The 21,534-nt window shown below is 35.3% G+C and overlaps 1 protein-coding gene across 4 annotated transcripts in view; it reads left to right on the top strand.

Annotated features, from left to right (window-relative positions):
* BTAF1 (B-TFIID TATA-box binding protein associated factor 1) overlaps positions 1 to 21,534 on the top strand; it is a 118,524-nt gene that overhangs the window by 76,559 nt on the left and 20,431 nt on the right. For all 4 annotated transcript variants that reach the window (XM_007478817.3, XM_007478816.3, XM_056802580.1 and 1 more), the window contains 13 exons: positions 721 to 1,147; positions 2,807 to 2,997; positions 3,831 to 3,984; positions 4,376 to 4,485; positions 8,134 to 8,335; positions 9,552 to 9,700; positions 10,760 to 10,912; positions 11,029 to 11,150; positions 11,238 to 11,405; positions 11,538 to 11,615; positions 14,417 to 14,546; positions 20,013 to 20,154; positions 20,258 to 20,388. In XM_007478817.3, coding sequence (XP_007478879.1) covers positions 721 to 1,147; positions 2,807 to 2,997; positions 3,831 to 3,984; positions 4,376 to 4,485; positions 8,134 to 8,335; positions 9,552 to 9,700; positions 10,760 to 10,912; positions 11,029 to 11,150; positions 11,238 to 11,405; positions 11,538 to 11,615; positions 14,417 to 14,546; positions 20,013 to 20,154; positions 20,258 to 20,388 — 2,157 coding nt within the window. The remainder of the gene's footprint in view (positions 1 to 720; positions 1,148 to 2,806; positions 2,998 to 3,830; positions 3,985 to 4,375; positions 4,486 to 8,133; positions 8,336 to 9,551; positions 9,701 to 10,759; positions 10,913 to 11,028; positions 11,151 to 11,237; positions 11,406 to 11,537; positions 11,616 to 14,416; positions 14,547 to 20,012; positions 20,155 to 20,257; positions 20,389 to 21,534) is intronic.

Genomic DNA, 21,534 nt, shown 5'->3' with positions numbered 1-21,534 from the left:
TTGAATTAAAACTTGATTTTTTTTCTGCTCATGAAAGTAATTCACCAAAAATGACGATTTCATTTTTTATTTTGCTACACAATAAATTTTAGTTTTTGCATTCAATTTATCTCTTTTAATTCTCTACTAGATTTCTCTCTTAGGTGCTCTAACCTTTAAGAGGCATTTTTGATTGCTCTCAAAAAAACTGAGCTAAAAATGTGCCCACTTACATATATTGACTCAATGCAGAAAGACCATTAGACTGCACATTTCTGTCTAAATCAATGAATAGACACATTGGTTAAAAAAAAATTAGTCATTAATGACTGTGGTGTAATGAGAAAAGTTTTCTTTTTATGCCAGACTTGGTTGCATATCCTGACTCTTCCACTTATTGCTACTTTGAGATTTGGGCAAATTATTTAACCCATGCCTTATTTTCATTTATAAAATGGAGAAGAAGGAGAAAGAGACATATGCTAGATAATTTCTTCAGCTTTTTCAACTTTAAATCCAGTGAACCCATTGAAATTAGGCAGCTGTTTAGGAGCTGTTGAATTCTTTAAATGTTTCTTTCTTCTCCACTGGCTGCCCCTTATCCATTTTCTTGCTCTTTAGATACTATGGTTGATACCAGAGAAGGAGACATTCTTTAACTACTCTCTCTCTCTCTCTCTCTCTCTCTCTCTCTCTCTCTCTCTCTCTCTCTCTCTCTCTCTCTCTGTATGTTTTTAATAGGTAACTACTGTTTTTAATGAAGTTACGTCATCTTTCAATTTAAATCCAAAAGTATTACAGCATTTAGATAGTAAGCGGCAACAAGTTCAGATGACTGTTACAGAAACAAATCAGGAATGGCAAGTGCTACAACTGAGAGTCCATACGTTTGCTGCTTGTGCAGTTGTGAGTTTACAACAGCTTCCAGAGAAATTAAACCCTGTCATAAAACCATTAATGGAGACTATTAAGAAAGAAGAGAATACACTGGTACAAAATTATGCTGCTGTGTGCATAGCGAAATTACTTCAACAGTGTACATCAAGAACTCCTTGTCCTAATTCAAAGATTATTAAAAACCTCTGTAGTTCACTCTGTGTGGATCCACATCTTACGCCTTGTGTCACGTGTCCAGCACCACCCCAAAGCAGCCATGAAAATTCCAAAGGTATCTGTTTGGAAACTTCCATTGGGGTGGGAGGGAAAATTAACTCTTAAAGTATGTTCATTCATTTGTTTCTAAGTAGAATATAAATGAATATCTATAACTTATTACAGGATTTTTTCTAAACACAATAAAATACTGTTATAACTAAGATACTTTGATTGCTTAGATTTGTGGTCGATCAAATAATATCCTCCCAGTAATTGTACATGTTTGGAAGAAGTCGGATATAAGAAAGCTCTTAAGAAATTAGCTTTCTGTGCTAACATTAGCATTATGAAATAATTATGCAACAATTGGTAGGACAAGTTTGGAAAGAGTGAGAAAAGAGGATTAAATTTTTTCAAATGTGATTTAACAAAATTACTTTTTTTTCTTTTAAACCCTTACATTCTGTCTTAGAATTGATACTAAATCTTGATTTCAAGGCAGAAGAATGTAATGGGCTAGACTTAAGTGACTTGCCCAGGGTCACAAAGCTAGGAAGTGTTGGAAGCCTAATTTGAACTCAGGACCTCTCATCTCCAGGTCTGGCTCTCTATGAACTGAGACATTTAGTTGCCCCTAACAATAACTTAGACTGATAATTATCTCATTTCCTGAAATAAGTAAACCATACCAATATCTGAAAAACCAGATATTTTGGCTTTTCTGTAACTGAATAGTCTTTAGGCTTAAATGTGAAAATGAGAACTGCTTCATGCAGTTTAGTCCCTTAGGTACACAGTCAACATATAGAAGCATATAATACAATTTCTTTTATGATCTTAAAGGATATATTAACGGTTCTGTTCATAAGATTTTGGGAAAGCAAATTGTCACAAACATATACTAATATCTTAACAAAAAAAAAAAACCCAAGCCATATGAAATATATCTAACAAGAACACTGCACACCTCAATAGAATGATTCAGTAAGTTCTGGTCATTTTCCTCTCCCTACACTCCCTCTTTGTTATCTGCTAAAAATAATATTTTAGAAAGGGTATTTTTCTGAAGTTTATGTTGACTATAGACTTTCACCAGACTTGACAACTCTTAATTTTTTTCTCTCCATTATGCAGAAGGGATGTTGAAAAGTTTTTTTTGTTGTTCTTGTGATATATGCTTTTACATTTTGTTTCTGTTAACATAACCATATATTTGAAGAAAGGGTAATCAATCCTTCAGTTTTTTAATGAGCTTTTATACTTTTAAATGAATCTGGTTCTTTAGACATGAAGATATCAAAGAAGCCAAGACTATATAAATAAATAAAACCCTTACCTTCCATCTTGGAGTCAGTACTGTGCATTGGCTCCACGGCATGAGTGGTAAAGGCTAGGCAATGTGGGGTTAAGTGACTTGCTCAGGATCACACAGCAAGGAAGTGTCCAGGATCAGATTTGAACCCAGGACCTGCCATCTCTAGGCCTGACTCTTAATCTTCTGAGCCACCCAGCTGCCCCCCAAAATATTTTTAACTTGAAAAAACAACAGATCAAAATGTCATCACTCAAATGCCAAAACAAAGTATACTTGGTGGAATAAAGTTTATAGATCACAACATGAAGACTATTTTAGACACTGAATAACTTCATCATTATTGGCTTTCTTTTTGTATTGAGAAATATTTTGTCACTGTTAATTAATTTTTTACAATATGACTTTTTTTCTTAATAGGACAAAACACAGATAAAGATGGAATGCACCACACTGTCACCAAGCACAGGGGTATAATCACACTCTACAGGCACCAAAAAGCTGCTTTTGCCATCACAAGCAGGCGAGGTCCTACTCCTAAAGCAGCAAAAGCCCAACTTGCAGATTTCCCCACAGGAAGCAGTGGAAACATACCTGCTGAATTTGATGAGGTAAATATTTTCAGTCTTGAATTCTTTTGGTTTTTACATATAAGCAAACCATACAAAGTAGGTCAGAGTTGAATTTTATCACCATTTCTTTGTTTCAAAATAAAAGGCCTTCAATTGTCACGAAATAAATCTACCATTTAGTGTTTGTAGCAGTCTAGCTACTAGGGTAAGAAAATCTTATGGGTTTACTCAAATTTTTTTCTGTCATACTGGAATTTTTATCAGTTATCCTGCATAATTTTTTTTTAATGCTTATCTTCTGTCTGATTGATATTAAGTATCGGTTCCAAGCCAGAAGAGCAATAACGGTTAGGCAGTTGAGGTAAAGTGCCCAGGGTCACACAGGTAGGAAGTATCGGAGGCCTCATAAATTTTCTCAGAGAAGTAAATTTTAGTTGTACTCTGTAAAATAGTTAACACACACAGCTCCCCTCTCTCTCTCTCTCTCTCTCTCTCTCTCTCTCTCTCTCTCTCTCTCTCTCTCTCTCTCTCTCTCTCTCTCTCTCTCTCGCTCTCACACACACACACACACACACACACACACACACACACACACACACACACACACACACACCTTGGAAGTTATTTTATCCAAAAAGTTGTCGTGGGTCCATCATCATACAGCTAATCAGTGGTAGAGTTAGGACTAGATCTGGGTCTCCCAGATATGACAAATAGGTTCATTAATCCTTTTTATCAGAAATAACATTTTTTGAACAATCTTTGGTCACTTTTTATAAATCCATTGTTTGTAATAATTGAATGTTTTGATAGCAGCCTACTTCTCAAGAAAAATCTTTAATTTTTGCTAATCAGTTAATGCTTAATTGTAGGCACAGAAACCATACTTAGTGCAACGGAGAGGAGCTGAATTTGCCTTGTCAACTATAGTGAAGCATTTCGGTCATGAAATGGCTGCAAAGCTACCACATCTCTGGGATGCTATGGTTGGCCCCCTGAGGAATACAATTAACATAAAAAGTTTTGGTATGTATAAATCTTTGTGGATTTTGGTTTTTAAAGGTCTCACCCTTGGGGTGATAAACACACAATTAGAAGATTCTCATTCATTTACACCAGATTAGGTTGGTAAGTTATTAATAAAATGGTGGACTAGGATATAGTTTCATTTTAACTTGCCTCCACTCCATCCTGTATGTGATTGTGATGGTCCTGATAGTTATTTCCAAAAGAATATTATCAACAGATCATTGTGTTCTGCATCATTGATTATGTGCTGGGCACAGTGCTGGGTTTTGCTTTAAAGCAAAATAAACTCCATGCTAGCTGTGGGGTTGCTGAAATTTTATGTCGGCTATTAGACTGAAAAATTAATTGCAAGGGTGAAATTGACCTAAAACAGAATATATTTTAATAGATGGAAAATCCCTACTGGAAAGGGGAGATGGCCCTGCCCAAGAATTGGTGAATTCTCTGCAAGTTTTTGAAACAGCAGCAGCTGCAATGGATACTGAGCTTCATCCTTTGGTAATTAATTAATTCAAGTGTAGTTTTTTTTTTTAATAGAACAGATAATAGTATTACATTCCTCTATAAAGAATAAATCCTATATTCCTCTGTTATTAGGGCTCAAAAAGTGAAGTTTTAGTGTCCCTAGAAATTGCATTTTTCTGCTACATAATTTAGCTAAGCACTTACACTCTTGATAGTACAATTCCTGTGGAGCAGAATGAATTACAACAATTAGAGCCCTTTTAACAATTTCAGGGCAACATTGGCACGTGATACAAGAGATACTTATGAAGGGAAGATCCCCAGTGCACAACTGAAGAGAACATATAGTTCCTCTAGAGAATATACACTTGGAGTAGTTTTTCCAGTAGTGCCAATTAGTTTATTTGGCTCTAGCTTCATTCTCTTGTCTGATCCTGTTAGAATGAATTGTTCATATTTAACTCTGCATATCTTACGTATTCTGAACTTTAGATTATGTCATATGTGACCTCATGCATTTTCACAATAGTTCTCAGAAAATGGTGTGTGTGTGTGCATGCATGCGTGTGCGTGTATGCGCCAATGTATTACTAAAATATTACACCTAATTTTCAAGGTGAGGGATAAAGGTAGAATTTACTTGCCCAATACGTATGTATGTATGTATGTATGTATGTATGTATGTATGTATGTATGTATGTGTATATATGCACAAGACTCAATTCCTTTGTGGGGGGGGGGGGGAGTTCTGCGAGGTCTGTGTTAGGTTTGCATCATGCAGCTTATTGGCTTAAAATGTACTCTCCTTCGGTGTGGTCTATTTGGGAGCCTATCTGGGAAAAGGGGAACCAATAGTACAAATGTTTTGATACTGAAAATGGACAATGCCTTTTGAAATAAAGAACCATTCTCTCTACCCTTAAAAAAAAATTTAGACCTTGGATCTTCTGACATGAGAGACACTAGACATATTATCTGGAGATACAAATTCCAAGACCAACTCTTCTACTGTCTAGTAACCAGGCAAATCACTACCACTCTGGGATTCAGGTTGCTTATATTTAAGGTGGACTGTATTATCTCCATAGTACCCTTGAGTTGGGGTGTTAGAAAAAAGAAATACTTCACAAATTTTCTTCTAGTGATAGATTGTCTGGTAGTCTTGGTAGAACTTTGGTTTATAGTTGTTGTTGTTTTTTTTAACCCTTACCTTCCGTCTTGGAGTCAATACTGTGTATTGGCTCCAAGGCAGAAGAGTGGTAAGGGCTAGGCAATGGGGGTCAAGTGACTTGCCCAGGGTCACACAGCTGGGATGTGTCTGAGGCCAGATTTGAACCTAGGACCTCCCGTCTCTAGGCCTGGCTCTCAATCCAGTGAGCTACCCAGCTGCCCCCTGGTTTATAGTTTTAAAGATTCTAAAAAGCACAAAAGCAATATCACTCTTTTTAAAAGTTTTTAAAGACTTTCTATATTGGGCTACTATAGTGTAGTATCATGTAATGTAGTATAGTATAGTTAGATATGAAAGGACAGATTATTTTTAAAGTTATCTATCAGAAAGATGCTCCCATTAAATGATATTAAAACAATTTGGACTATATATTGAGTGAATATAATTACTAGATTCTCAGATTAGTTCCAGGATTACATCAGAGGTAAATTTCTTCCCCCCCCCCCCCCCAAAAAAAAAAAGAGTCCTATTCATGTCTAGGAACAAAGATGGGATTGTCATAAACCTTCAGAAGCAAGAATTTATATTACAATGGAGGTTTCTAACCACAAAAAACCCCAAAACAGTTCTCTTCCTCAATTTTTTGTAAGCAAAGTAGAACAATCCAGGAGAGAATGGAAAGGAGAAGTTTATTTTCTTTACTTAAAACAATGTATTTTTGTAACATGTGAGGGTGATTTTGCCAATTTACCCCATGTAAAATAGGTACTTTTTATTTTTATTATAAAGATGATAAATTTGCACAGGTTTATTAATACATTCACCCTCAGGGACAACAGCACCTATTTGGCTGAGACTGGGAGCAAAGTCTATGACCGTGGAATTGAGTGAAGTTAACTAGATCAAACTTGGATGAAACCTGTAATAAAGTCATGTTATTATTAGCCCAACATGAACACTTTATATTTTTGGCTAAAGCTTCAAGTTATTTTAAGAGACAGTATGGTATGGTATATAGAGAGCCAGTCTTGAAATAAAAGAATATGTAGGCTCAGTTTCTATTTCTGAAACATACTGGTTGTATGACCCTTAGCAAGTCACTCTTTTTCTTTATGCTCTAAGTACAGGTCTGTAAGTTACAGAGAAGGTTCTAACTTTATTGGGAGAAGTTTCCTCATTTGGGAGTTCCTTACTCTCCTTATACTAGAGGTTCAGTTTCTATCCCTGTTTCTGGTTATATTCCTTACACTAGTTACAGGTTTGGTTTCTGTCTCTACTTCTGTTGCTTGGATCACACGACACATTATACATTGCTGGTGCAGACTGGAGAAATCAATATAGTCATTATTTTCTGAAACATTCAAAAAATATCAGCCTGAGTGATAAAAGGTGTAATGAAGCCCTCACTGCCCTATAGCCTCCTGAGAAAATTTTCCTTCCCGGGCACAGAAATGAGGTTCTTAAATCTTTTTCTTGACTAAAGATTCAGGAATAAGCAAACCTTTCCCCTGCATCCTTACCCCCCAACTTTCCCTATTTTCTTTTCTTTTTATTCTGAACTTAAACACAAAATAAAATGTGTATTTACATATTTATTGTGGTGCAGAAGGAAAGGATTATTCACAAAACTGAATATCTTAGGTGAATTCTCTTTTCTTTATTAGTATATAATTTAATATGTAACTTCCAAAGTTGTTCTGATTGTCTTTGGTTCCTTTTATTCTCATCTCATTTTGGAACAAGGGATATAACCATATCCCTAATCTCCCCCTACTTCTCATGTACTTTCCCCCTGAAATTAAACAAAAACAAAAACCTTGTAACAAATAAGCACAATCAAGCAAAACTCTGATTCTGAACCTTGAGTTTTGGGGGGGAATTTTTATTTATATTCCCCCACACACACCCCAATTTTATTTTGTAATTGGAAGATATTAAAGAGAATTAGAGGATTCTGGGCGTAGTGGAGAAAGGAGATATTGAATGCCCAAGAGAGGTGGTTGCAGAACTAGTGACTGTTTTCTCTTTAAGAATAGAACTATTCTTTCATTGTTTGTGATAGATTGTTATTCAACACATTGTGCTTAAAATTGAAGTTTAGAGGTTTCAAAGAATGGTGACCAGTGGGCTAGCATTAGAGCCAAGATCAGGGTTCATGTCCTTTCTGTGTCTCACACAACTGCTGGGTGATCATGGACAAGTCACCTAACCTGTTGGTGCTTGTTCTCACGTGGCCTCTTTAGACTCTAAACTGCCACTCTGTGTTGTTGGAAGAATTTGCCCCCTTAGGAGCTCCTCATACTCAGTGTCTGTACCAACAAATACTCTGAGCAAAATTTCTCTTGAGAATTTCATGATATCTGTAATATCCTTGGGGTTTCCTGGGGAAGAGGTGATAATTAAACCAGTGTTCAGAATTAATTTATATTATTAACCACCCACTTGAATATGGGACTATCTGAGGTACATTTGTTATATAACTCATGTTCTAATTGAATTTTTCTTTCCAGTTGGTACAGCATTTGCCCCATCTATACATGTGCCTTCAGTACCCCAACACTGCAGTGAGGCACATGGCTGCTCGTTGTGTAGGAGTCATGAGCAAAATAGCTACCATGGAAACAATGAATATTTTTTTAGAGAAGGTTCTTCCATGGATAGGAGCAATTGATGATAGTACCAAACAAGAAGGTGCAATTGAAGCACTTGCCTGTATCCTTTAAAAAAAAAAAGCCTTTGAGAAGCTGTTAAAACTCTACTGATTTTGAGTTAATCAGAATTTTGAATTATAAGATCTTGAGAGCAAAAATGATTTATGTACATATGTTCGTGATTAAAAAACCTGTTTTGTAGATGTGATGTTTAGGATTCTCTGTCAGTGTTTCACAACATGGAGTTTTCTATATTCATGATGTAACAAGTCTGGACCCTTTTCCCAAATCTCCTGATAATGAAGCCATCAGACATTCCTCAAGACTACAAAAATTTTGATTGAAAAATTCATTCTAATCACAATTCAATAGCATTTGTTAGAAACTTGCCAAATAAGGCTCTGCTTAGGTGCTAAGAAATTTATAAAGTGTTTAGATCTTAGACCTCATTTTATCATAGAGATAATTTTATAGATGGTGATTAGGTTCTTAGATCAAAGAACAAAAGCACATTTATCCTATAATGTTACCACAATTTAATATTAATAGTATTATTTCAACTACTTTCCATCTTATTCAAGGCAGAGATTTTTGAGGTAAGACTGATCTCTATACAATAAATAAATTGCTAATTCTTCACAATTCCACCTTTGAATGACAGTAGATATTTTTCTTGACCTATAACTCCTGATATTCTGAATTGAAAAAAGAAGTTGAACACATCCAAGGGGACCAAAGGCATAGCCTCTGTATTTGAGATTTCCCCATACCCATTTCTAAACACGTGAATAACTAAATTGGGCATTTATTTACAAACCTTGATTTTAACCTAGAGTTTTAAAGCTATTCCATTTTAACCACTATTAAAAGGAAGCAGACAAATCTTGAGAGTTTATTTTTGCCTCTTAAAAAACCATTTGAGTTTAGGTTATATATTTTAAATTTCTACAGAGGAAAATATTCCAGCAATGTCAGATACTATCACAAAATTGTTTCTGTTCTATATGAATTAAAAAAAAATTTTTTAACTGATAATATTAATGTTATTTGATTTTTATGTGAGGGTATGATGTGAAAAGAAACATGTATATATAAGTAGAATTTTATGTCTCAGTTCACTAGTTTAAAAATATATCCTGTAATGAAAATTATTTTTAGGTTCATACAGAAGTATTAATTGTAAAATTCAATTGTGAAAATAATGACTTCAGTGTTTCTAATTATAATGCCTCACGTGAGAAGACTCAACTGACAATTTCCTTAATCACTTATTCAAGCTGTAATGGAACAACTAGATGTTGGTATCGTTCCATATATTGTTCTTTTAGTTGTACCTGTATTGGGAAGAATGAGTGATCAGACAGATAGTGTACGGTTCATGGCTACACAGTGCTTTGCAACATTAATTAGATTAATGCCACTTGAGGTAAGTTGAAAAGGGGGTATCTTTTGTATATTTTATTGTATCAGATATCTTATAATTCTCCCCGTGTTGCTTGAAAAATAATTTTTAAAAGAATTTCTGTTTTTAAGTAACTTTTGCAGCTATGGCTAGGGTGAGAATTCTTAACAACAACAAAAAAGGATGGAGACCATCTCCAAATGTAAAATCTTTTCCCTTATGAAATTAAAAAAAAAAAACACTTGTATAAAGTCATTGCAACTAGGATAAAAAGGAAAGTTATCAGTTGGGTTAAAAAAAGTCTTTGTATCAAATATCTGAGACTAAAATCTGCTATCCCAAGATTGAAATTGACATGCTTGGATTAAAAAAATTCAGACCTGGAGGTATTAGACTTACCTTACCTAGCAGCACTGCTTCTTCTCCCCACCCCTTCAACCCCCCCATAAGCCATGCTCCCTCTGATCTGCTTTCTCACATTACTTTCTCTCCACCTGGAACAACTTGCTCTTTTCTCGCTATCTGCCAGAATTCTAACTATTTCACAATTTATCTCAAATCCTATTTCTTTCCATTAGTTTTCTTTTAAAATGACAATATTTCTTGACACCTTTTTTATGTGCTCTTGGCACTGTCCAAACAATATATCAGAACTAAAATGTCTATACCTTTTGAACTAGAGACCCCATTACTAGACATATGTCCCAAGAAAGTCAAAGACTAAATATTGAATCCAGGTGGGGGGTAAATGTTAACATTTTAAAGATGTTTTGGGATGTGCTTACATATATTTCTAGCTCACTTCTGAAGTAGTACTTTGTACTTAAAAATGTTATTCTAATTTTGACATATGTTATCTTTGAATGACTTTATGGATGCCCTAGATTCTACTTGTGCCTTTTTTTTCCCAGATCATCAAAATTGTAGTGAAAATTTCAATTTAGCTTAATGTGGTATAGATATGATGATACAACTTGTGATTAATAAGTTTTGATTGACAGTTTTATAGATATGAGTTATGACTTAATTATAAATAAACTTTTATCTATAGTTTTCATTTCAAAAACTAAAAAATCGTTTTAGGCAGGCATTCCTGATCCTCCAAATATGTCAGAAGAATTAATCCAGTTGAAAGCTAAAGAAAGGCACTTCTTGGAACAGTTACTGGATGGGAAAAAATTAGAAAATTATAAAATTCCAGTTCCAATTAAAGCTGAACTCAGAAAATATCAGCAGGTAATCTTCTAAAAAGGATTTCTTCTATGTTGCCAAAAGGGACTCTATTTTTTAAGATAAAAATTCTAATCTGTTCATTAATTTTCTCTCCCTTCCATTTTCCACAAACCTTATAGGATGGTGTGAATTGGTTGGCATTTCTTAATAAATACAAGCTTCATGGAATTCTGTGTGATGATATGGGTTTAGGAAAAACATTACAGTCTATTTGCATTCTTGCAGGAGACCACTGTTTCAGGTAATTCAAAGATTCATTTTGCAAGACTTGAAGATTCTGATAAAAATTTTTTTAATTGTAATTTTGGTATGTTTTGATGTTGTAAAGAGCCCAGGAATACGCAAGATCTAAATTAGCAGAATGCATGCCGCTTCCATCGTTGGTGGTTTGTCCTCCCACTCTTACAGGTCACTGGGTTGATGAAGTAGGTAAATTTTGCTCCAAAGAGTATCTCAATCCTTTGCACTACACTGGACCTCCAACTGAAAGAATAAGGTAAGAACTTTGAAACAAATTTTTCAACAATTATTTAATTGAAATACTTTTTTTATTACTGAAATGTATAATAAATTTGATGCTTTACAAACTTATACTTATCCTGTCTTTTTTCTTTATTTGTTTATAAAGGTTACAGCACCAAGTCAAAAAACATAATCTGATAGTGGCTTCTTATGACGTTGTACGGAATGACATAGACTTTTTTAAGTAAGAATTAAAAATTTTTTATTTAAAAAATTCTAAGAATATTTCATTTTGGGGTTCTGATAAAGATTAAACTGTAAATGGATTATTTTCTAAAAGTTCCTTTAAGAGAAACTTTTTTTTAAACTCTTGCCTTCCATCATAGAATCAATACTGTATATTGGTTCCAAGGTTTAAGGGCTAGGTTGTGGGCATTAAGTGGCTTGCCCAGGGTCACCTAGCCTGGAAGTATCTGAAGTCACATTTGAACCCAGGACCTCTTGTCCCTAAGCCTGGCTCTCAAAAGAGAAATTTTAAAATTACTACCCAGACTTATCATAACAAGATCATGAGATTTTAGAACTAAAATTGAATGTATAGATTATAAAACCAGATCCCTCCATTTTATATCAGAAAACTGAGACTTACTTTGAGGGAATGAAATATCAAAAATTAAATGTGAGTTAGCAGATTCAAACTTAGGTCATTTAACTCTGATTCCAGTTTTCTTTCCCGCTATACTGTACTTTTTTCTTAAGTTCCATAGCCAACACATAAAAGTATTTAACCCCTAGAGAATTTTTTCAGTTCCATATTTTCTCCAGCCCCTCTCACTCATTGTGAAAGCAAGAAGTAGTAAACGCCAAAACTATAAAGGCCTTGGCCAAAACTGTAAGCAATAATTTTAGTGTTTTGACTTAAAATCTAAATAAGTGGTCGCCATGGGAAATTTCCAAATATGAAAATACCCAAGTCAGCTAGGGATTTATGGAGATTTTATTTAATAAAGAAATAAGGAATTAAGGGAGGGAGAGGGGGAGGGGAGAAGGGGAGAAGGAGAGAATTAATCTAAACTGCTCTGGCTCAGGCTGAGCCAAGCAGTAGGAAAAGGCCTAAGGGAGAGCAAGTCAGTCTTTATCACTCACCACAAGACTGTCTCTGAGCTGGGTTCTTCCACTCCAAACTGAAATTCCTCTCCAAACTGAATTCAATTGTCCTTGAACTGTTCCTTCGCCTCCTTTTAAAGAGATTTTTCTCTTATGTCACCTCCCCTAAATTTTCACATCTACCAATCACAGTAGACACTTTTTTCCAGGACTGCCCATTCTTAGTTTTCACCTTCTCTGGTTAGATTAAATCTTCTGAGTACTTCACACCTCTTTGTTAAACTTGCCTTTTGCAAGTTACTTGACCTTTTTGTGATTAGTTTAACCTTTACAGGTACTTAACAGCCTTTTGTATTAGATCTAAAAATAGACCTAGCTTAAGGTTCTTCTAGTTTTGCTATAAGGTATGGGACTTTCATTGTTCAATCAGGAGTTTACAACTTTATCTTCCCCTAAGGCACTGTCTGAGTAGGGTAGAATAACTTTAACTTTAAAAGTTCCCAATGCATTCTTGATTCTTGTTAGACCAAGTATCTCCATTGTTACAATAAGAAAATATCTAGATCAAATCTTCTAAAGTAGAGTCTGAGTAGTTTTAAGATTTACAATGTACAATACTCCTTATACATTTTGAAGTTATACAAAACATTTCCACAATAGCCATGCTGCAAAAGAGAGAGAAAAAAAATTTTTAATGGGGGAAACATTTGCTTCAATCTGCATTCAGAATGTATCAGTTCTCTCTGTGGTGGATAGTGTTTTTTTGTTTGTATGTTTTGTTTTGTTTTATCAGGGGTCTTTTGGAATTGTCTTGGATCATTATCTTGATAAGAGAGGCTAAATCTTTCACAGTTTTGATCATTGTTATAATATTACTGTTTCTGCATACAGTGCTCTCCTGACTGCTCCCTTCACTTTGCATTAGTTCATATAAGTCTTTACAAGTTTTTCTGAAATAATTCCCTTCCTCATTTCTTATGGCATAATAATATTCCATCACAATCACATATCACAGCTACTCCTAATAAATTTAAAGAAAGAAAGTTGGCCTTAGTTTCAAGAAGACCTGCCATAATAACAAATAAAAAGAAAGAAAGATAGATAGATTACAAATTTTTTAAAATTACAGAAAGAAGACCTTCAGTTCCTGCCTCTCAGACATACTAAATCTGCTTCCTGAAACAAGTCATTTAACCTTACAGTGCCTCTAGTCTGCTCTCTGTTACAGCCAAGTTACTGATCTATAAGGGTAGAGGAAGTTTATATACCACCAATAAAATCACAAGTGTGACCCAAACACTTTTAATGTCTGTGGTATATAGTATTCTAGTAACTCCTGTTCATTAAAATGACTATTTCCCCATAGAACAGAGTTCTCATTTGGAATGCTAGGAGCAAATCTCCTTATGCTGTGACCTTTGAAATGGAAGTAGAAACTTCCCCAGGTGCTACCATCCTGTTGGATGGCACTTACCATTGCCTGGGGCAAAGCCTAGTGGGGGGTGGGTGAGGAATAGAGTTGAGAGATAAGTAGAATTTGATCTAGGTAAAAAGAATCTAAAGGGATGAGGACAGATGGTGTGGAATAGGGTGCCAGAGCTAGGAAGATGAGATAGTGGGTGAGGGACAATCAATAATAAGGTATAAAGAGCTAGTTCTTCCATTCTTCCTTTTCCCTTTGTTGAAATAGATAATGGAGCTGGAAAGGCAGAGGAATTGTTGAAGTTGCCTTCATCTTTTTACCCTGTAGTACAGTTAGTAGTTTGTGTTGGAAAAGGAGAGGAACAGAGGCAGGCAACTTTAATTTCTTTTTGTACAGAAGTTTAGCATGTCTGTTGTAGATTGTATTCATTCATGATTGCTTAATACAGTGTTATATGCACTCTAAGTGATCAATAAAAGTTGACTGATATAGAAATTTTCTGTTTACTCCTCCAGAAATATCAAATTTAACTACTGTATTCTTGATGAAGGCCATGTCATCAAAAATGGAAAAACAAAATTATCAAAAGCTGTAAAACAGTTGACTGCCAATTATAGGATAATTCTTTCTGGAACACCAATCCAGGTAATTATTTGCTCTTATATAGTTTTTAAAGTATGTGACATATTGCAGTGGTATAAATTTTATTATTTTTAATCATTTCATTTCAAAAATTTCATAATTTTATTTTTAAAAATATCAGTAAACTTTTGATTTAACATAATGAACTACTAATTTATTAACTGAACAGATTTTGTTGCTGTTTATACAAGTATATCTTATATACCTTTATAAATCAGGTTTTTTAATTGATGTTATAAAACAAATTTAAATAACTTGAAGTTTCTTATAATCTATATTCAATTTTGTATTCAACTATATTAAAGAACTTCTTGGTTAATTTATCAAGAGAGTTTCCTCTAAAACCTTCCTGCCTCTGAACCTGATGATGTACCCAGCAATTATGTGGGGCAGGAGAGAGGGTTTGAAGGCTATTACAGTAGTACTTCTTTACTAGCAAAGGCAGCATTGACCCTGAAAAGTTAATAGCAATGGGCAGGTGTAGAAGAGTGGTCAAGATTGTTAAATTGTAAGGAACAGATGCTGATGGATTCTATGAAGAGTTTTCAAGAAGTTGCCTTCATATCTAATGCTATACTATGTATAAAGTTTGCCTGACTTTACCTTAGATAATAGGATGTATGAATTTGGTAATTTGGAGAAGCAATGTCATTCATTCATCATACTAGAGTCCTTATCATCTTTTCCCTTCCCACTCCTTCCATTTTCTGGTTTTCACTGAGACCTGTCTCCTTTCTGATCTCAGTCTTCCTGACTGCCCTTTCTGCCCCCTGGCTGTATTTTTATTCTTTTCTTCATCTTTATTACCCATCCCCAATCACTGGTTTAGGTAGGCAAGTTGGAATAATCCTTGTTCTCTACCTACTGTAATTATTTAATATCCTCTTCTCATCTACTCAATCCCATATCTATTATCCAGTCACAATTCAAAGTCTCTCTCTCTCTTTTTTTTTTTAAACCCTTACCTTCTGTCTTGGAGTCAATACTGTGTATTGGTTCCAAGGCAGAAGAATGGTAAGGGCTAGGCAATGGGGGCTAAGTGACTTGCCCAGGGTCACATAGCTGGGAAGTGTCTGAGGCCAGATTTGAACCTAGGACCTCCCATCTCTAGGTCTGACTCAATCCACTGAACCACCCAGCTGCCCCCTCGGAGTCTCTTTAGTGAGTTCAGTACCTAGCTCACAAAGTTTGGATAAAATTGAATTCTTGACTCAGTCTCAGAGGATGATACTTAAAAATAACTAGAGTACATTTATTTGCATTATTTTATGTCATAGAGTTTTAAAAAAAATTGCTCTGTGAGATCTGAGGTATGGGTTTTTTAATTAATAATCAATAACTAAATATTTTATAAAGTTTTATTAATAATAACTAAAGCAAAAGAACTGCCTGACTTCAGCCTAGTCGCAGGTCCAAAAAAAGGTGAGAGGGAGGAGGTACAGCCACTTAAATATGATCACACAAAATATGAGGTCGCAGGAAAATGGAATTTTGGGAAATTCAAAGGACTTCTACGGGATGAAGTCCAAAGGCTCAAAATCTCCATTTATACATACCCTCCTATGATCCTATTGGGAAACCAGTTTCCCTAAAAGGATCATGGAAACATAATCAGCTTAAAGATTTCAATAATTTGTGGATAAAAGGAAAAGAGAACAAAACCAGTGATTACTAGATTGACAAAAAACCAATTTGGGGGCAGTACCCTTTGGCATAAGAGTATATATTCAAAACAAAAGCATTTCAACCCCCCATAATTCACATCCCAAAGTTCACTCTGGATTTTCTGGTGAAGCATGTGGTCTCTGCAAGCATCTTTCTTCATGGCACATTCTGGATTCTGGGAAGTAGCAAGTTTATTTTCCTAAAATTGCTCAAATTTAAGTCAAAGTTCACAACAATAACTTGGCCTCCCTGAAGTGAATAATAACAAATACAGGATCACTCAGGGATGCATGACTGTGTTATGAGGTATATGAATCGATTTGCAAAAGAAAATAAAAAACATGAAAAATCCAAATAAAAGAGAAAAATAACTTGTGGATATAATACAAAATGTAAAAGTTTTATGTCTAAAAAAATCTAATTAAAGGAAAAACAAACCTATAACAGATCCTTGAATCTGAGCCTAATTAAAATGATTTAAGAAATTATGCACTACCCAGTCGTCCAGCCAGAACTACAGAAAGTTTGCCATACCATGAAAGACAGAAAAGGGGCTAGATTATAGGAGCCAGGTAGGAGCCAAATTTGAGATACTTGGTAGAATGTGGGACAAGAAAGACCTGCCTTTAACACATGTTAAACAGCCGCAACCTCGAACCCCAAACAAGTTCAAGTTCTCTTGTCTTGGCTCAAAATTTTCATCCATCCCATTGGGATTGGTTGGTCTCTTTGACTTTGTGCTCAATTGGCACTATGTAGTTTAGCTGTGTGCTTCTTTGGCACTGTGCAATGGTTCTTTTTGTATTCTCTTGTCCTGGAATCAGACAATCATTAAGCAAACTCCCATAAATTTTTTTTTAAACAATCAATGGCATTTTTATAGTCTAAAGCTTTTTGGGCATGCATTAATATTAGAAGAAATGTATTTAAAACTTATATTACTGCAAAATAAAAAAAAAATAAAGGAAAATCTCAATATATGTTGCCATGTGCTTCAAATACAAAGAGGAGGAAAAAAAAGGAAAAACAATAATAAAAAGTTTCAAAAAACAAAAATATATAGCTTGAAATCAGTGGCACACTGTCTCATTCATGTGAGTACAAAATGATTTACAGAATAAAAGAGTAACACAATAGACAATGCACATTTAAAGAAGTACCAAAGTCCCCAAAATTCACACTAGCCATGTTAATTACAATAGCAAACAAACCCACTATCATATTTCAAATAAGTTGCTGTATGACATCAAAAAACCTATGAACTGATGGATATTTGTCACAATTTTTACAGATGTAGCAAATCTTTCAACCTTGGTAAATATAATTTTAAACAAAGTAAAACTTATCTGGGTCTAGAACATCATCAAGAAATCTAGATTGTTCTGCTGGAAGTAAATTAAAATGAAGAGTTTTGCAGGAGCTCTTTTTTTCTGGCTTCCTGATACATAAACACCTTGGAAGGAACATTTCTTTGTTTCTCTACCTTTAATACAACATTCTTTATTTTATATATATATAAATAAAATATCATCTATTCAGAAACTACTAGTTATGTAAAATTAGTTCTGAAGACCCCTTAAAATTACAATTAAATTCTTAGCTTATTAAATTCTCTCAAGGTTGTATGTAATGTAACCAGTTTTGTTGAAATCCATCCATCATCATCCATGTCAGCGGTTCTCAACCTCTCAATTTGTAGCAATGAGAATACATAATGCATATCAGGTGTTTACATTCTGAATCATAACTGTAGCAAAATTACAGTTTTGAAGTAGCCACCAAAATAATTTTTTGGTTTGGAGTCACTGCAACATGAGGAATTGTATTGCAGGGCCACGGCATTAGAAGGGTTGAGAACCATTGATCTATGTGAAAATTAACAAAGGCAATGTGATTTTCAATGGATCTAGTAATAAGGGTTTTAAGCAGGATGTTCATGGGCTTATATAGTGTTATTTTGTTCTTCAACAGAGGTAAAGGTACAAATTAAAGATCAATATAGTCAAAACATAGTAGCTTAAAATGATTCAGTATTATAGAAAGGTATTGATTAGATTAAAACAGATAAACTTAAAAAAATTTAAACCTTAAAGCAATCAGTAAATACAATAATATAAACCAGCGAGAAGGTACAGACAGTGCAGTGAAAATCCTTTTCACCAATCCCAATAGACTTATTCACTATTATAGAAGAATAAACTCAAAATAGCAAGAAACTTCCAGATCCCTTTTAAAGTTTCCTTCCCTTCCGCCAGTATTTATTATCCATTTAGATTTCATTTGTCAGAGGTCTGAATTTCCTCATAGAAGCACAAGGCAGAACCTCCACTCTGCATGTTGAGAGCAGTTAGGACCTTTAGAACTTTGTCAAAATATTTCAGGTTGGTTTGTAGCATAAGCAGGCTAGCTTGTGGCATATTCTTGAGGAGAGGGGAATAAAGTGGGAAATCTCCAATGAAAAAAAAAAGTCCAAGGATAAGAATTAAGCAAATCCAAACTGCACTTTTTTAAAGCTCTACCAACTCAGTTGTTTCAGGGTTTCAAGCATGCTTTGCAATAGCATTTTTCCAGAAAGAGGCTGAATGGGGTTTATTTAAAGAGTAAACATAAAGAAGCAAAACTTTGAGGGAAAACAATGGCTTATTTGCATATGAGAGAAAAAATACTTCTCCCTGGTGTTTTGGGCAAAGAGAAAGAGGGGAAAAAATCAGGCTTATTCCCCAAAACTGATTTTAAATCTACAGATTTGGAATTAACTGCCCTCCCTGTGAAAAATCTTTAGTAATAGCCTTCTAGTCCAGGATCAGCTTTAAAAAAAATCTTCTTGAAAATTAGAAGGTGTGGGGTTCTTTTTTCCACGCTGAAAAATGGCTATGGCAGGTTAGAAACACACATGTGGAGTGTGGAAAGGGATTGGGGTGGAAGGATTTTTATACCTCACCCTCTGGAAAAAAGAATGGCTAGGCTCTTGTAGTGGGTCTGGTCTCAGCAAGAGGAGGCTCCAACCTGGGTGAAGATTGGTGAGGAATGCTGGCTGAGCAAGCAACCACAGGCGGCAGGGTGGGGCAGGAGTACAGGCCACACCCTGCCATCAGCCACAGCCGCCACTGCTTCATGTGGTGGGCAGCAACTGAACAAACTTACTATCTTTACTATAGGGCTGTCTGCTAAAAAATTATTGAGAATTTGTAATTGCTTCATAGTAAGTCAAAATGTGGGTTTTAAAATTAATAATCAATAACTAAATATTATATTTTATAAAGTTTTATTATTAATAACTAAAGCAAAAGAACTGCCTGACTTCAGCCTGGTCAGGTCCAAAAAAAAGGAGAGAGGGAGGAGGTACAGCCACTTAAATACAATCACACAAAACGTGGGGATGCAGGAAAATGGAATTTAGGAACTACAAAGGACTTCTGGGGGATGAAGTCCAAAGGCTCAAAATCTCCATTTATACAGAGGAGAGGGGGTCATGACTAATGGATTGGGTTAGGCAAAGTTTCATGTTGGAGATAGCATTTGAGTCTTTTTCTTAAAGGATAGTTAGGGACTTGGTAATCAAAGATGAGATCTAGGGACAAGGAAAGAGAGTGAGCAAAGAGAAGGCATGAAAAAGCTTAACATGTATTCAGTTTGGCTTATGCATTCTCAGAGAAGAAAATAATGAGAAGTTTAAAAAAATTGGATAGAATGGGATGATGCATCACAGATTTTTTTTTTTTAAAGAAAAAATATTTCTAATATAAGATTTAACTGGTATTTTTCCCTTCTCCCCCCCCCCCTTTTTTCCCCCCCTTAATTTAGAACAACGTGTTGGAGCTTTGGTCACTTTTTGATTTCCTCATGCCAGGATTTTTGGGTACTGAACGTCAGTTTGCAGCTCGTTACGGTAAACCTATATTAGCAAGTAGGGATGCTCGAAGCTCCAGTCGAGAACAAGAAGCAGGTAAAAAAGAATTTTTCCTTCAACTCAGTTAATCAAATTTGCCTGTAGATAAATGAATCATTTCCTATGAATTGTTTCACTTTTTCACCCCTACAAATAATAGGCGTTCTTGCAATGGAAGCACTACATCGCCAGGTCCTGCCATTTCTCTTGAGAAGAATGAAAGAGGATGTTTTGCAGGATCTTCCACCCAAAATTATTCAAGATTATTATTGCACTCTAAGCCCTCTACAGGTAAGAGTAGGAACAAGTATTCAAAAAGCTGTAATCCTTCATGGAAACCATATATTCACTTGAATATATGCCTTTTTAAAAGAAGTGAATCAATAAATCAGCAGGCATTGATTAGCTGTTAGTTAGGCATTTTGCTAGGAGCTAGGAATACAAAACCCAGAAATGAAGCAGTCTCTGGCCCCAGAGAGTTTACCTTCTTTCTAGTGAAACAACATGTAGGGAAGGCTTCTGGAGCTTAATTTTGAAGGATACAAGGGATTCTAAGAACCACATGTGAGGAAGAAGTGTGTTCTGGGCATGGGGGTAGGGGCACAGACACCGAAAGCAATGTGCCAGGTATAAGAAACATCAAGAGCACCTATTTGACTAGACTGTACAGGTTGGGAAGGGGTTGCTGACTGTGTTCAGAGAGCTTACTGCCCACTCTTACTGAGGCAGGACCTCTCTCAGTACCAGTTTCCTGCCCAGTTCCCTCCAGCTGCACTGCTTTTGGATTTCTCTGAACTCTTTGTCCATCATCTCTCCACTCCTCTATTTCTCTCCCGCCCCCCACCTCCTCATTAGATTGTAAGTTCTCTGAGGCTTGCAGGGACTCTTTATTATTATTTATATCCTTAGTGCTTAGCACAGTGCCTGGCACTTGTTCTTATTGAGTCATTCAGTTGTGTCTGACTCTTTGTTCCCCCATGGCTATATGCTTTCTTGCGTTTTTTTTGGCCAGTTCCTTCTCCAGTGAATTAGACAAACAGAAGTTAAGTGACTTGTCTGAAATCACACAGGTAGTCGGTATCTGAGATCAGATTTGAACTTGGGTCTTTTTGACTCCAGGTTCAGTGCTTTATCCACTGAGCCACCTAATTGCTCCACATATGTGCTTGGCACATAGTAGGCACCTAATAAATGTTTAGTAACTAAGGCTTAAAGATCTTAAATGACTCAGCCATGGTCAGTCACCTAGTATAAGGAGGATCAGAGCACGTACAGACTGTTTTGTTTTTGTGTGGCCATGGTACTTCCCCAACCCCTTCTTCAGTGCTTTTTAACATAACAAACATGGTAAATGCTTGTTGATTTGAATTCAGCTCTATATCCGGAATCTAGAATTAATTTAAGTAAAATATAACATAGTTACTGAATAATCGAAGT

This window comes from Monodelphis domestica, chromosome 1, assembly GCF_027887165.1.
Source record: "Monodelphis domestica isolate mMonDom1 chromosome 1, mMonDom1.pri, whole genome shotgun sequence".
NCBI lineage: Eukaryota > Metazoa > Chordata > Mammalia > Didelphimorphia > Didelphidae > Monodelphis > Monodelphis domestica.
Note: the sequence above shows the minus strand (reverse complement) of the source record. Positions and strands in the feature narration are given on the sequence as shown.